Genomic DNA, 13838 nt, shown 5'->3' with positions numbered 1-13838 from the left:
TGAAATGTTTGGGTTGAGTTTTTTCCAGTCTCTTTTCCAGACTTTGGGTTTTGTGGGTTGAGCCGAGTTGAGTTTAATAGTTTCATTGATAAAGAAGGTGATGATGTGGTGGTCCGACCAATGGCAGGGGAGAATCGACTTAAGGTGAGTGGAATCGCTCTTGGAGATTATTAGGTCCAGAGTTGCGCCTTTATTGTGTGTTGGGCTGTTGCGAATTTGGTTGAGGTCCAGGGAGTTGAGGAAGTTTTTAAGACTGTTAACCACAATATCATTGAGGTCGTTCCAGTGGAGGTTGAAATCACCCAGGAAAATGTGGGTGTTCTGTCATCCCGTGTACGTAGTGACCATGTCCATGAGATGTTCTATGAAGATGGGGTTGTCCCCCAGGAGGGTGATAAATGGTGTGCAACGTACACACAGGTTTGCCCTTACTGTTGATGTCCAGGCATATGTATTCGCAAGATGGGAGTGCAGGGGATATGGCTCTATTTACGGTGATGTTGCTCCGGTGGATGCATGCAATTCCACCTCCTGTCTTGCCACTCCTGTCTAGCCTGATGATGTCATAGTTAGGTGGAACAAGGATGTCGATGAGAGGCGAGGAGGATTCAGTAAGCCAAGTTTCAGTGAGGATTAGCAGATCCAGATCAGTGGAGATAATGAGGTCTGCTATGTCAGTTGTGTGCTTGGAGGCCGATCTGTAGTTCAGAAGTGAGCATTTAAGTCGGGGAGTAGCGGGGATGGTGCAGTCCTGCATGATTGGGACTTTACTAAGGTTGCGGTTTATTCCTCAATTTTTATGGGTAGAGGGCCTGTTGGGGTCGAACAGGATAGAGGGGATGGAGATGTGACTAAGGGAGGCAGGACTTTCGATGGGAGGTTCGTAGGAGAGAAGAAGAGAGCGAAGGTCGTTCTCTGTCAAAGGGTTGGTGGGGCGTCTTGGGCGGGAGGATAGATTATGGTAAGGTATTGTTTCCCAGCAGGGACCATACCGTATGGGGGTGATAGGTCGGCGTGCTGGGTGACCATGTTCTGTAGAGACTAGGTAGCCCTGGCTGTCTCGAAAGCATCGCTTTAAGAACACGGAGATCCTCTTTGATTGAGTGAAGAGTGGAAATGATCTCATCTAATCAGGTGTCGGATGTGGTAGTTATCGGGCGGGAGGCGGTAACATAGGGGAATGCGTCTGAGGAGTGTGGTGGAGTGGCGCAAGGGCCGAAGCAGAGGTGTCAGGATTAGTCATCTTATTTGTGTGTGTGGGCTAGGTCTTACTATGGGTGGTTGAGTAGAGGGATGCGGGTGGGTAGAGATGTGTAGTGACGTAGGGGGCGGTGCATTTTCAGAGGGTGGAAAGTTATTTGAGAGGACAGGGGTGACCCGAGAAGTACAGGCGACTGCGTTAGGGGTGACTGGTTGGCCTGGAAGGGGTCCATGCTGGGTATGTTTTTGCGGGGAGGGGAAGAGTTAGAGGGAATGCTGAAAGGAGGGGGGTTTGTGTTATAGGGATAGGGGGCTATAGCACTTTCCGAAGTGGGTACTATTGCCATATTGGTTTTGGGGCGGGGGGGGGGTGATCGCTCCAGGAAGGGGTAAATTAGCTGTAGGGGGAGTGTGTGTAGAAACGGTTGTGTTGGCTGGGGGAGGATTGAGCGGTGAGGGATCAGTTTGTGGTGTGGTAATGTGAGGGGGAGAAGGGGTAAAGGGCGCAGTGACCAGGGCGGTGGTTCTAAGGGAGGGGTGAGGCGCTATGGTTGTGCCCCAAGAGGCTTCAGATGCTGAGGAGGGTGCGGGTGTGGACGCAGATATGCTAGTTGGAGGATGCCTACTATGTTTCAGGGAGATGTCGTTCAGTGTGTCTGTGGGAGTGGTCCGCAGAGTCATCAGGGGAGAGGCAGTGAGCGGCGTGGGGGTGGAAGAAACTTGGGAAATGATAGTGGGGGTGGATTTGGTGGCAGTTTGGGGATTATCCACCATTTCCTTAATATTGGGGAAGATGTTATCTAGGAGATTTAAGCTACTGTCCGAGGCTTGTAAGAGGATGGTACCGTTCTTGTGGATGGCAATGGTGGCAGTTGCTTGGAAAAGTTGGGAGGGGGCAATAGCAATAGCTAGGCCATTTGCAGATTTTCTCCCGGAGGAGATGGTAAATGTGGCTAGAAGTGCTTTCCTCCATTGGGCTCTCCGTTTCGTGTGGAAGATGATGTCCATGGTTGATTGCCCGTTGCGTGAGGAGAAGTAAGGATCAGCGAAGAGGGTTTCAGGATGTGATTTGATAAAATTGTGTTTAAACCGTTTGGCCGATTTTCTTGATAGGCCAGGGGGATAGATGATGGTGTGTGTGTGTGTGTGCCTACGAGTTCCATGATGTGTGTAGGCTCGGAGAGGAGGGCGCCAGAGGGAGTGCGAATAACTAGGAGCCGTGGAATGAGAGGGAACCAGGGAGCAGGGAATCCACCCAAAATAGTTTTAATCGATGGGCTCCTTTGCTATGAGTAAAAACAACAGATTAATAAGAGGGGAAATTATACCCGCTTGAGCTCAGAGCGATGTATGTAGTGTGAAGGTGGTCAACACGTTTCATGCCATTTATCGTCCAGAGGGATCTTGGCATATCATCAGGACTGGGGACTCCTCATCTACTCTAGAGGGGGCGGTATGGGTATAGATAATGGAAGTCCCGTCCCTTACAGTCTGTACTTGTGTGGTAGTCCCAGGTGAAAGTGGAAAAAATTAGAACGAGGTAAAATGATGTATACCTTCTGGAAAACACATAGAAGGTGGGAGCGGGGCTATTAGCCCAACCATGACGTCCAGGGTACTCGCAATATGGCGAGAAAAGAAATGCCGGAAATGCTGGTGACGGCCAGACACAGGTAGGTACCGTGCATCAGAGTACCTCTAGTTGAGTTCAGACCATTCCAGTGTTTAGCAGATTCTCAAGGGAATGGAATACAAATGTTAAAATGTTCATGAGTTAATAAAATAATAAAAATCACCTGCCATCTATCAGGAACAGTTTTCAAAAGTATTTTCCTGAGGAAATCAAACAATCTTATTAATGACTGGGTCTTTTAACCATTTCTGGTAGATGCGGGTATCCATCTCCTAATTCGCATGCAGGATGAACAAATTGATCTCCAGAGTGACCGCACACCACAAAAGTGAGCCAATCGTCATTGGAGGAGTTTTGGCTGAAAATGTCTGCATAACATTCAGCTTTGCGGGAGATTGCTGTCAAAACTTTCCTGCCTTTCAGCATGTCCTATTTATGCGAGATAGGGTTGTGTGCACTTGCAGTATTGAAGATGAAGTACTGCTCAAAACTGGAAGTGAAGCACAACCACAGGATGACAGTAACAAAAATTCATCCACAAACTGCCAATCGCTGTGGTGAAAAATAGGCACACCCATCACAGTTTTGAAAGTGTTTCAATCTATGTCAGATATTGTGTTTCATGTGAAAAATAAAAGCACCATTGTAAATTTGTTTATGCAATCTTTTTCTTAGAGACTTTTCATTTGAACTATGTACTAACCATCTGTCACCTAACTGTAGACGTTCCAAAACCTTCAGATTACTAAATAGTTTGTATAAGATTATTTGCCATATATGTCATGGGTTCAGCATGTGGGTATGGCTATCGATGATGCAGAGTGCCAGCTTACAGTAGTCAGGTGGTGGGGGGGACTCAATGCCTAAAAGTGTTTAGCAGAACGGGCTCAGCCTAAAAACGTTTGCGACCTCAGCACAAGAGCCTAAGCAACTCTACAATGAGAGAGGTGACAAAGCTGACCGTCTATTAGCTCGTAAAACAAGAACACACAGGGTTAGAAAATACATACATGCTATTGTTGATGATCACAGTCATAATCGAATGACAGACCAAGATATCTTAGAGGCTTTTGTCCTGTATTAAATGGCCACTATGAGGGACCAGTGTGATACAGATCAACAGGACACCTATCTAGCAAATGTCTTTTTCCATGATATAGACACTGACACCAGAATGTATTTAGAACAATTAATAACGTTTAAAGAGGTCCAACAGGCATCAAGGGGGGTACGAAAAACAAAACCCCAGGACGAGACAAGTTTCCCAACTCATTTTACATGGCCGTTGCAACACTTCTGGACCCCCCACTTAACGAAAGTTTAGAATTGTTTCCTAGATACTAAGTGTGATACACCCTCAATGATGGATTTCCTCCTCAGACTGATATTAAAAACTTGCAGGTCCTACTGCTCGATTGCTCTCTTAAATAGCAATGTGAAAATCTATACCAAGATCCTCACCGCCCGATTGAACGAGGTCTGGCAGGTCTTCGTATCTCCATACGAGTCAGGTTTTTTATTAGAAATAGACACACAGGCAATAATATTTGCTTGGCCCTTTACATAGTTGACAGAGACTCTATGGTGGATACCCATCTTCTACTGCGATCATTGGATGTGGAGAAGGCATTTGGTCAAGTGTTTTAGTAAGGAACAACCATTCAAACAGACATCGGCCCCCACATGAAAACTTTAATCTAGGCTAATTATAAGGGTTCTACTGCTAAGCTCCAGATACATTCCAGCATCTCAGAACCCATACACTTAAATCGAGGCAAAAGACAGGTTTGCCCGCTCTCTACCTCAATTTTTGCTTTGATGATGGCACCATTGTTCCAACATGTGATGGTTAACCCCAACATCACAGACGGTACAGGACAAGTAAAAATGGCCCCCTTTTGGCCCGGTGGCTACGTGGCGCTGCATGATGGCCGCCGTTTAGTGGAGCTCCGGGGAACCTAACTGCTCCCGAATATCCGCGACTCACATCAGTGACCTGAATTAAGGGGACTGTGCACCGGAAGACGCCCTGACCGCGTGGCTCATGGAGAGACCCTTGTAGCCCAATCCCAGACCGAAATAGGGCGGCTGCCGTGTTTGGGCCTGCTGGAGATCCAAAGCCGGGATCTCGAGTGACGGAGAGCGTCAGCGACGTGCCGACGCCGACTGCTGGATTTCGTGCCACGGCCGCGCCCTGCCTTCCCCGCTGCGGTGTCGCCACAAAGTGAATCAGCTGTTCTGCAGGCGCTGCCACCCCAGGTATCATCGGGAGCACGGCAGCCTAGAGGTGAGGCACATGGAAGGGGGACAGCCGGCACACATAAGACCCGGATGGTAACTGCACTGAAAAGGCACGGGCGGCGATGCGGCCGCACATAACCTGGGATGATCTCTTCCAGATTGGCACCAGTGCATAGGAGGCGCAAGATTGGTCTTGACCCAGTGCCGGGTCCTACACGATGCGGCGCGGCCGCACTGTACCGGTGACACCCACCCCACGGTGCGGGGGGGGGGGGGAATCAGCAGGGGTGCAGATAGCTGGCAGTGTGCGCCAGGAGCAAGATCCGCCAGGAGACGCCGGTGATATGGCCGAGTCATCGCGTTGTTGTCAGTGTATGTAACCCCGGGCCTCCAGACCACCACATATCAGGATCTTCGCTCCACTCTTCTTTTCCTGCCATTGGGTTTGTTGGTACTGGGAGGGGATTTCTACTCTGTGGGCTCGGGTGAGCAGGATCGCTGTCCCCCCGCGAATTGGGGCCCGCCACGCGTTGGCTCCCCGACTTCCTCGAAGCTATGGGGTTGGTGGATGGCGCGCACGTAATCCTGATAAAAAACAATACACTTTCCATTCCGGGGCCCACCGCAGCTTCTCACGACTAGACTACATATTGATGTCTAGCTCCCACATCACACATATCCAAGAGATCCGGCACTTAACTAAGGGTATATCCGATCATGCACCACTATGGGTTAAATGTAAATGTAAAATGTAAATGTAAATGTATAGGCATTTATATAGCGCACTACTTACCCGTAGGGTCCCAAGGCGCTTCGACCGCTGCGAAACCCTTCCTGGCTTCCCTGAGAGATGGTCCCTTAATGGGTATCTCCAGGGTGAGACCAGGCATCCCCGGCGGTCTGGTGGGGCCGTTAGTGAAGATGAGGCAAGCTAATGCCCAGAGTTGCCGAGTGTGATCGCTGATCAGAGTGGGCACCGAGGCGAGAGAATTATCGAGTCCGCTGACCCTGGTCCAGAAACCTGCCGCGCCGGGAATCGAACCCTGGTCCCGGGCCGTCCTCTGCTTCACATGCTCCTGGACTACACACGAGTGGGCAGGTTGGCTCCGATGAACCCCAGGTTCCTTTGTGATCCCAATGACCAACGCAGACAATTATTTGAATGAAAATGAGGGCACAGTGGAATCGGTGATCAGGGGGAGGCTTTGTCCCTGATATCAGGACACAAGAAGGAACAACAAAAGGAGGTATCTGACATAGAAGATGAAATGTATAGATTGGAGAGGGAATTGGAAGAGCAGATTACCTCCGAGACACTCCATCTACTCTGCCTTAAACAGGACGAATATAAAGCGTTAGTTACAGAGGCTGCCCGAACACAACTTGGAAGAATCTATGACTTAGGCAACAAAGCCGGGAAACTAATAGCCTGGCTCGACAAACGGGAATGGGCTAGTAGACTGGTCCCAACCCTTCATGATGCTAATGGTACCAATATAGTTCTCTCCCAGGAAATCGCAAATCAATTTGCCACTCACTTCAAGACAGTGTATAACTCAACCGCATACTACACTGAGGATGACTCCGCAAAATTGTTGAGGGACATAGCTCTGCCCGCTCTTTCCCCATCAGACAGGTTTTTGATGGACAGTCCCCTGTCCACGGATGAAATTGCACAAGCAATAAGATCACTTTGCTCGGGAAAGGACTCGGGACCTAATGGGATCCCTATAGAACTATACAAACTTAACTCTCATAAAATGGCAGTTCATTTCAAAGCTATGTCTGAGGAGAGCAGAGACTGGGGGGGAATTGCCATTAGACCAGCGTCTAGCCAATATTGTAGTTATACATAAAGAGGGCAAACCCATGACAGAGTGTGCATCATCTATTTCCCTCCGTAATGCGGAACCAAAAATTCTGGCGAAAGTCCTGGCCAATCGGTTAGTCAAAATTATCTCGGACCTCGTCCATCCTGAGCAGTCTGGTTTTATCCCACACCGTAACACGGCGCTAAACCTGCGCCGTGTGCACGGAGTTCTTGGCAGAGCAGACACCATCCGCGAGCCGGCGGTCTTGGTATCTTTAGACGCCACTATGGCTTTTGATATGGTTGCGTGGCCCTCCCTTTTTGCCATGCTACAGAAGCTGGGGTTTGGCCAAGAGTTTACTCGGTGGGTACGTCTGTTGTACGCCGCACCACTGGCGTGGGTGGTAGTTCACAACAATCAGATACATTTGTTCTGTGCCGGGGCACCCGTCAGGTATGTCCGCTCTGCCCTCTCTTTTTTGCACTGGCACTCGAGCCGCTGGCGGCCTGGATTCGACAGGACCTGGTGAGTCGTGGGAGGACCGCATATTGCTTTATGCGGATGACGTGCTGCATTATCTATGCAACCCCCGAAAATCCTTGATTGCCTTAATTGACATTGGCTATATATGGTAGATATTCGGGGTTCAAGATTAATTGGAGTAAGTCTTACCTCTACCCTCTTTATGGAGGACTACCAGCTCTACTCCACAACTGTCCAATACAGGTTACTACCTCAGGATCCAGATACCTGGGGATTTTCATTTCCTTGGACCTCACTCTTCGATATAATAACCTCCTCTCTCCTCTGCAGCGACTAAAACGCGATATAGCCAGCTGGAGAACCCTCCCGCTGTCTCTCTTGGGAAGGGCGGCCCTATTTAAAATGATGTCCCTTCCCAGTTTCCTCTACGCTCTACAAAATTCACTAGACGTTGTCCCGGTGGAATATTTCAAACAGATCGAACGCCTTCAGAGGGAGCTGCTATGGAATGGTCCACAACGAATAGCTTTCAGAAAACTCACTCTAAAGTGGTACGATGGTGGAATCGCTCTCCCAGACATAAGGAAATACTATTGGGCAGCCCACATGGCCGCTCTTAATCATTGCCATTACAGGGCCCCTGGAGACCCGGGAGGGAATTATAATAGATCATTATATTTGAAACTGGCAAGACCTCCGTTGTCGGGCCCCACTGGGCACTCAGTGGCAATCTGGCATGCCGCCAACATGTCGATGGGAGGGTAAACTATCATTGGCCTCTCCCCTTTGGGACACTGCACGGTTGGGTAACTTATGGACGACAAAGGGATTTGATAGGTGGGACATGATCGGCATTCCTAATATTCAGGACATGTGGGAAAAGGGCGACATTAAAACATTTGCTACCCTCCAGGCTCAACACCAGCTGGCCGATTCTGAGAGTTTTCGCTATCTACAGGTACATCACGCTATACGCTCAGTCTACCCCCGGGGCTCCTCCCCTCCTGAGTCTTCCCCACTAGAAGGTAGGATACTGGACGGGCACCTCCCGGAGAGGGCAATCTCATTGATCTATAACAAATTAATTTACAATATGGATGACCCTCTTACGACACTACAACAAAAGTGGGTAGCGGATGGCATTGAGATCGACGAGTGCCTTGCTCTATGGCTAAAACTAGAAGGGAATGCCACAAGTGTTGGGTTAGAGCGGCGATTTTAAAGTACGGCCTAGGAGTAGCATGCGGCCCTCCTGACCTTTACATGCGGCCCCCGGTCAAAACCAGCATCAGGCTGCTGTTAACTCTGCTATAAATAGGCAAGCATTTATTTACAGGTTAACCAAAGTGAAAGAAAAGAAGGTGTCCTGCACTACTTAACATTAAGAACACCTTAATTTTTTTAAACATCTTTCAGCAAAACTGTGAAATATCGTAACGTTTCTTCAAAATTCAAAAAGTGGATTTCATTAGCGTTTGAACCTTTACCCAGTGATACTCAAAGTACGGCCCGGGGGCCGCGTGCGGCCCCTAATTGAACAGCAGCACTAGGCTGCTAATTACTTTACAAAGCACTAATGCTTATAAATCCATTAAATAAATGGGAAGCATTTATTTACAATCGAAGTGAAGTAAAAAACAAAGAAGCACAGAAGCCGTTGTGCATCACTTTTCTTTAAAACTTAGTGTTCTTAAAGTTATACTGCAATAAAAGTGTAAAAATATAATAAAGTCCCTTCACAATTAACAGCAAATTATAAAAGTGCATTGCGATTTGTTTGTTTTTTAATGTGACAGATTTCAAACAAAAATTTAGAAACAAACATTTATGCCCTAGCCTCCCCATCCCACTGTCTCCATTCCCCCAGACAATGTCAATACGCAAAGTAAATATCAAAACAATTAACCAGGATCACAGTGTGGTCAAGTGTGGAAGCTGAGATCGCTTCAGGTGGAATTTAACCACTAGATTTACATGTCACTCTCCTAAGCCCACCTTTCACCTTCTAAGCCACCGAATTGCACCGTGCTGCCCTCAGTCACACCACATATTACCTTTTTGGTCCCTGGAAAAATGTTTGAGTACCCCATGCTTTACACCTTGGTACATCAGATGATATGAGTGCATTGGGAAGTATTTTTTACAAGTGATTTCAAACATGATTTTAGAAGCATTCATGCTTCCCCCCCCACCCTGACAACGTCAACAGCAAACTAAGAGACAAGTCAGTTGTTTCGTACACCCTTTGTTTGAATGGGTTGGGATGCTATTATACATAACATTATCAAAGATAGGAGTAGGTTTTGTACAGGGCACAACCTGAAATCATTATTTTGAGGTTTTCTTATACGTTAATAATGATGAAAAAGTGAAATAAAACAACTGCCTAGGATCACACAATTTGGACAAGTGCGGTTGCAGGGATTGATGCAGGTGCTCTCGTTTCACATTATGCAATTCAGTCAGTAGATGTACATGTTTTGCTTCACTTACATCCACCTTACCGCCCCCTGACCACACTACCGCCACCCTGCTGGCATAAAAGCGGCCCTCGTCACGTCACAGACCAAACTTTTTGGCATCTAGGAAAATGTTTGCGAGTACCCATGAGTTGGCGCCATACGTGGCAGCAGTGGGATCGGCCAGGTGTTCGGAAAGCGTTGAAGGCTACTTGAAAAAAGCAAACACGTTAATCTACTGAGGCAGCTAATCTGCAAACAAAGCATTACTACAACCAAATATTTATCTTTTTTAAAGGTTGAATACCTTTGCTTAATGTGACTGCTCTCATATTTGCCAGCATGCTCCCATGGGTTTGGAACTTGCAAGATGCAAAGCCACACATCCATGGGAAAGGGTTCCTGGCTCTCTGTTTTAACTAAACACCTTCTCATTTCAGCCGCACGTTGATCTGCTTCAATACACGTTGAGCTGAGAAACCGAAACATTACTAACACTTAAAAGGAAAGAAAAAATGTCGGATCCCACTGCCCCAAATCACAGATTGTGTCAGAGTACAGCCAAGCACAAGGTTCCAGAAGGGAGGTCAGTGAAGAAGCATAGTTACACTTATTGGGCATATATTATGTGGTTAATGTCCTTTATCGAGGCTTGGCCACAGAAACGACTCGTTTACCAGAACACGTCATACATAAAAAAAAATGCCCGACATGCAGGTGACTGTGACAGAAGATGCAGCATCTATACCATGTGGGTTAGAAATATCCCAAACATACTCAAAAATATTTTCCCCTTCTGTTGCCCACACTCTTTCCTAATTAACTCTCCTTTCACAGGTGTACCGCCCTGTGACATCCCTACCTATCCCTAACCCTAGACTCCCTCCTGAAGGTGGGAGCGCTGTCCCACAGGTAACACCTCGCCATACAGGTACCCCATTCAAGGCGGTGCCCATTTCGCTTGAGCCTGCCCTCCACTACCATGTCCTCCGCTTCCCTGCTGGTGTCCTCTTACCTCGACTGGTGCTACCCCCGGTGCGCCCCTGGGGGCCACGGTGCCTGCCCCCCCTCGCTGCCCCCGGTAGACGCTGGGCAGCAGGAGAAGAGCGGTCAACGCTAGCCCTGCGGCCTGCAAGAGCCGCTTCTGCCGCCGCCTCATGCCGGGGTGAGGAAAAAGGGGGGACCCGACCTGGAGATTCAACTTTACTCCACAAACCACTCCGTGCGCGTCGCCCGCTCCAGCCAACAGCCGGGCACGCGCACAGGGGCGGGGCGTGAAGCAAAGGAACTCGGAGGGGCAGACCCCGGAAGGCAGCAGAGGGCGGTTCCAAACACCAGCTGGAACTAGGGGCGGAGAATCCCCAAGACTCCGCCCACTCCGGATTCGGACAAGGAAGAGACTCCAACGCGGGGGGTGTAGAGGGAATGCCGAACGAACCAGTCGAGGACGGGCGCGAGACCAGGCCAGGCATGAGCCACGGTAGAGAAACCGAGGCTAGAGGCTTAGAGAGGTGGAGACTGACACAAGCGACCCGAGCTGACACCTGGCCCAAGACTAAACTTGACTACATGAGCTAAGCTCAAATCATTCAGCCGGAGGTTGCAGAAAAACCCCTAACACGTGTGGGGATAGGAGGGTCATCTAGCTGGAGAGTAGGGTCTACGGGAAAACAGACCAATCGCAGCCAGGCTAAGGACCCATTAGAGAATGAGAAGCGGGTTGGGCGGGCTCTAGGCGACAGAGGGGCGGGCTTCAAGCGGACAGGAGAGGAAGAAGGAGACAACCGATGGGCGTGGGTGCCGCATGATGGGTGGGCTTGGACTGAAGGCGGTGCAAACTAGAATTGGCTTTATTGCGCGCCCATATGGCGATGCAACATGGTGATTATTTTGCAGTTCTATATAGCGCGAACGTTATCCGAAAGTGTTCTGTATTTTTACTATAAAAGTTATATATTGCTTTGGAAGATACATTCAGGGCTTTTAGTTGGCCGGTTCCTTCTCTAGGTCCGACCCGTTAGTAATTAAACAAGCATTGGCATAGCGAATAGGTCTCGCCTTTGGGAGCTTATATAAGTGTTTAGCCATTCAGCAAATTATTGAATATGTTACATTGGGTATTAAAGACATCAACGTTTGTGGTAAGTCAGTGGCACCAAGAACAAGTAAGTTCCGGTACCTCAAAAAACATGGGTTGGCTAAGTGAATTTCAACTCTAACAGGCACTCAAGAAATATTTTGATCATATTATGTTCTTGCCACTGGCACCTTAGTATGCACAATAAATGAGAAAAGTCCAACTCCCGCATTTCGAAGATTCAATTTCTGATTTACAACGTGGCATATATATTTTTGTGCATCCCAAACATGGATTTGGCATGCCATGTGCTTCCCGTATCCTGAGAGTGGTCATATATGTGGTCACACGGACGCTGTAGTGTCTATGCAGCTTTGGGATTTTCTCTCTAGGCGCTTTCTCCACGGCCACTGAATGGAATGTGCAGATATGCATAACGCAATCGTGCCAAGCCTTGCTATCACGGGATGTCAGTGAACAACCAGGCTTCTGGTTGCACTGGCAACTGAAGGAACTTGCTAATTCCGCTGACAAGGCTTGTGTAGTAAAGGAAGGTGCAGAGTCCACTGTAGATGTAAGTTCCTTTATTGTAAGTTCCTTCTTGCATCTTTTGAAGCATCTATTAGCATGGGCATGACAATGATTAAGTGCCATTCGCACACAGCTGCTATCACTTTCAGGGTGTTTGCTTGATGTATGCCGAAGCGGGTGAAGAGCTGCGCCATAATTTTTTTTTTTAACACAGAACAGCCCCCTTACAAGCGGTGATGGGTAGTGCCGGCATAGCCGGGCCCCTAAGCTGAACACGGTCACATTAAATTATGTTTTTAGGGCAGATTATGTGAAGTTGACTGGCCGGAGGTGGTGGACATACTGATCAAAAGAAGCATTCATTTATAAAAGGGCTAACGGCAACAAATAAAAACAAGCATTTGCAATGCAATAGGTCTCGAGCTATTGGTCTTGTAAATGGCAATTTTTTTATTTATGTGTTGGTTTTGAAAATAGCTAAATTAATAGCTTTGTCATTTACAATGCCAATAGTTATAACTTTCGCAAATGTGACACCTATAGCATTTGTAATGCAACATGTTTTGTATTTACGTGACTTAGATGTGCGCTGAGTGATGCAGGGGTTGCGCTGAGTGATGCAGGGGTTGCGCTGAGTGATGCAGGGGTTGCGCTGAGTGATGCACGGGTTGCAAGGGGAAAAAACGAGTCTAACAGAGGGCAGAAGGGCACAAAAAGCGATCAACAGAGGGCAGAAGGGCAGAAAAATAAGGGAAAAAACGAGTCTAACAGAGGGCAGAAGGGCACAAAAAACGAGTAACAAAGGGCCGAAGGGCAGAAAAACAAGGGAAAAACGAGTCTAACAGAGGGCAGAAGGGCACAAAAAACAAATCTAACAGGGGCAGAAGGGCACAAAAAACGAGTCTAATAGGGGCAGAAGGGCAGAAAAACAAGGGAAAAAACGAGTCTAATAGGGGCAGAAATGTGTTGTAGCTTAAACTTTTGTGAAGATTATGTTCAGTGTATTTTATTGTGATGAAAATCCAAGAACAGAAGTGAAATATTAACATCTTTTTGTGACATTTGTAATAAAGTTTGAAACATTGGAGAACATATTTGAACCAGTTGTTGTTGAATGGTTGCAGAGATAGATTCTGTGATGGTGCTGAGTGATGCAGGGGTTGCGCTGAGTGATGCAGGGGTTGCGCTGAGTGATGCTGGGGTTGCGCTGAGTGATGCAGGGGTTGCGATGAGTGATGCAGGGGTTGCGCTGAGTGATGCAGGAGTTGCGCTGAGTGAAGCGGGGGTTGCGCTGAGTGAAGCGGGGGTTGCGCTGAGTGATGCAGGGGTTGCGCTGAGTGATGCAGGGGTTGCGCTGACTGATGCTGGGGTTGCGCTGAGTGATGCAGGGGTTGCGCTGAGTG

At 48.1% G+C, this 13838-nt stretch overlaps 1 protein-coding gene across 3 annotated transcripts in view; it reads right to left on the bottom strand.

Moving 5' to 3' along the window:
- The window catches only part of GALNT10 (polypeptide N-acetylgalactosaminyltransferase 10), a 688264-nt gene extending 677095 nt beyond the window's left edge, over window positions 1–11169 (bottom strand). The window contains exon 1 of one of the 3 annotated variants that reach the window (XM_078653659.1): window positions 10843–11169. In XM_078653659.1, coding sequence (XP_078509785.1) covers window positions 10843–10986 — 144 coding nt within the window. In that variant the 5' untranslated portion in view covers window positions 10987–11169. The remainder of the gene's footprint in view (window positions 1–10842) is intronic. The other 2 variants (XM_078653658.1, XM_078653660.1) reach the window with 2 other exon arrangements.
- Window positions 11170–13838: the final 2669 nt, after the last annotated feature.

Source organism: Lissotriton helveticus, chromosome 7 (genome assembly GCF_964261635.1).
Source record: "Lissotriton helveticus chromosome 7, aLisHel1.1, whole genome shotgun sequence".
NCBI lineage: Eukaryota > Metazoa > Chordata > Amphibia > Caudata > Salamandridae > Lissotriton > Lissotriton helveticus.
The sequence above is the reverse complement of the archived record's forward strand: the minus strand, read 5'-3'. Positions and strand labels throughout refer to the sequence as shown.